The following is a 2849-nucleotide window of genomic DNA, read 5'->3' as shown; positions in this document are numbered from 1 at the left end:
TTCTCTTTATTTGATGTCCCAGGCTCGTGGTCAATGACATAACCTTCAAAGCACACTAAACCTAATACTAACGGTGCAATAATTTATTGGTATGACTTCTGCCTCAAAAGGTAAGTAACACAAATGTTTCAGGATTACAGTATATATGATCAGACTAGTGTCATTGCATTAAAAACAAGTTATAGCTCAGAGCTATATGATGTGGTTTTTAGTATCTGAAATGCATTACTTGTAAGCTCCTGTCTTAAAAGACCCCGTGTCTCAAATTGGCATGTCTTGCACTTTCTGCAGCTCAATTTTGTAAACACAAAGTATTTAATTCCTAGAATCCTAAAACAAAACAGGTTTATTGAATCATCTATCTCACCAACTCCCCAAGAAGAGAATAACACATTTTAAACCCATAAGCCTGTTCGACCATGCTAAGACCTTCTTTTGAACTAGTCAGAATCATTATAGTTCAATATTCTTTTGTATATATTGTGCAAATGCAAAAAAAAAAAAGAGAAAAACAACGAACAGGAAAAACACAAACACTGTGCTATGAAAGAACAGATACCACCTTTTAGAATAGCCTTTCAGAAATTAGATGAATGCTGAGAAGCCCCCGAACATGGGATTCTGTTAAACAATTGCCAGGGGACACTCTCAAGAGAGAAGTGGTGAGTGATCTGGGGTCTTGAAAACCATGTCACAATGTTGTGGGTTGGCCAGCACCTGTGATAAAGAAATCAGAGCGACATTTGGTTAAAGTAATCAATGCTTCTTGCTTCAGATGTTTAAAGGTTTCCCAAATTAGCTATGGCCGCTGCCAAAGCCTCTTCCCTCTAGGGAAGAAAACCTGCCCCACCCTCCCGCTCAGTGTGTTCCCAGGAGGGGCAGTATTGGTATTACCCGGAGCTGGACTTCTGAGCCCCATCCCGGAACTTCACAAGAGCCCAAGTGATTCACATGCCCTGTAAAATTTGGTTGAAATCCTCTGGATTTCACCCTACACCATATGATCCCCATCAAGTTTTCTACCTTGCCTTCTTGGCAAATAAGCAAGAAAATACTCTCCCTTCTCTCAGTTTCTTTAGGCTGTGGTTTCTCTAAGAATAAAGACATTGCTACGGGAGGCATTTGGCATAGGATCTAGAAACAGGATTGCTGGAGTAGCAATGAGAAACACAGAACACCCAGTGAAATCTGAATGTCAGAGAAACAACAAATACAACTTTTAGCCTAAGGGTCTATCCGATATGATATATGGGATATAGTAGTGCTAAATCCTGAACACGCAATATTTGAAACAGACGCCTACAAAAGTAATTCATTATTTATCTGAAATTCAGACTTAACAGGGCAAAAAAATATTTAACTGGGCATCTTGTCCTTTTTTTTTTTAAATCTGGCAACCCTATCTAGGAAGGATAGTTTGAGTCCTCTATTTCCCGCTGAAAGCTTCACAAACTTTCTCCTTCACTTTAGGCTCTACAGTTGTGACGAGGCAACTGCAACATTGGAAACGACCCTGGGGGTTTTGCATTAAACACATTTCGTGTGAGTGAATGATGGAACAGACACAAAGACACAGTCACCCAACGCCCAGGCGCAAATGGCACAAGTGAAACATGTGCCGGCTCGGTCCCTGACAGGTAATTTGTTTTGCGCGTCCATTGCCATTTACATACGGACTTAAAAACTGTTTACATTGCTTTTAGGAATTGCATTTTAATATGCCGTTATGCTATTTTTCCTCTCCAAGAGAAAAATTTCATTTCAATGTGACTAGTTACTTGAAGAAAATAGGATTATATATTCAGGTTTTATTATTCCATACAATGAAATTATTTTGTTTCACTTAGCATGCCTATGATGTAAACCACCCCTCATATCTATCCATCTCCCCTCTTCTCAACTCAGATCAAAATCAAATAAAGAAAAAAGAAAAATGATTTTTAGCTATTTCTTTCCATTCCGACTCTTTTATTGCATCTGGGATATAGTCAACCCAATTCAAGTGTATTTATATTTCTCTAGCTCATCATTATCCCCTCCACCTATTCACTCCTAACATATATGTTTTTCTTATGACACCAACAAGAAAAATAAGCAGTATTTTCAGATGTGCTGGTCATTCTCCCTGTGATGTGCGGACTTAAAGTTTAGCCTAAAATGACATTAACATTTATCTGGAAAACTAAACATGAGAGTAGAGTTAGGAAAATTTGGAAAAAATAATTAGAGTAAAGGTGGCCATTATGACTCAGTTTTAAAACATATTACGAAGCTATAATAATTAAAATTGTTTGACATGAGATAATAAATAGATTAATAAAACATATGATATCCAGAAATAGACCTAAATATATATGTGAACTTAGTTTATGAGAAAGCTGGCATTTCAAATTAGTTAGGAAAAAAGGGATTACACATTAAGTTATATTCACACAATTGGCTAATTGGCGGGGGGAGGGGGGGGGAGGAAGCTGGATATTTATCTCATTTCTAACCCCAAAATACAATCCTGATGTCACAAATCTACATGTGAAAAAGAAAACAAAAAACAATCCTAGGAGAAATCTCGGCTAAATTTATGACATTGGAGTAGTGAGAGTTTTTCTAAGTAGGATGCAAAACACAGAATCCAAAAAAAAGAAATAAAAAAAGGTATGTTAAGTTACCTAAGTAAAAATCCTTTCTATGAAAAAAAATCATAAAGTAGAAAGGTGAATGATAAGTGCAACAAGCAGCAAATATAAAATAAAAGGGAAATGTCTTGAATTTATAAAAGCTCATATAAGTCAAGTGCCAATAGGGACAATGGGCAAAGGAAAAAGAAGTACTTTTTTTTTTAATAGAAAAAG

The 2849-nt window shown here is 36.5% G+C and overlaps 1 protein-coding gene across 1 annotated transcript in view; it reads right to left on the bottom strand.

Annotated features, from left to right (window-relative positions):
* Window positions 1-10: 10 nt before the first annotated feature.
* LOC102432204 (LIM and calponin homology domains-containing protein 1-like) overlaps window positions 11-2849 on the bottom strand; it is a gene marked incomplete at its 5' end in the record, with an annotated part of 31737 nt that continues 28898 nt past the window's right edge. The window contains one exon of the mRNA XM_023748469.1: window positions 11-717. Within this exon, the coding sequence (XP_023604237.1) occupies window positions 692-717 (26 nt within the window). The remainder of the gene's footprint in view (window positions 718-2849) is intronic.

This window comes from Myotis lucifugus, unplaced genomic scaffold (assembly GCF_000147115.1).
Source record: "Myotis lucifugus unplaced genomic scaffold, Myoluc2.0 scaffold_1422, whole genome shotgun sequence".
In the NCBI taxonomy this organism is placed as follows: domain Eukaryota; kingdom Metazoa; phylum Chordata; class Mammalia; order Chiroptera; family Vespertilionidae; genus Myotis; species Myotis lucifugus.
Note: the sequence above shows the minus strand (reverse complement) of the source record. Positions and strands in the feature narration are given on the sequence as shown.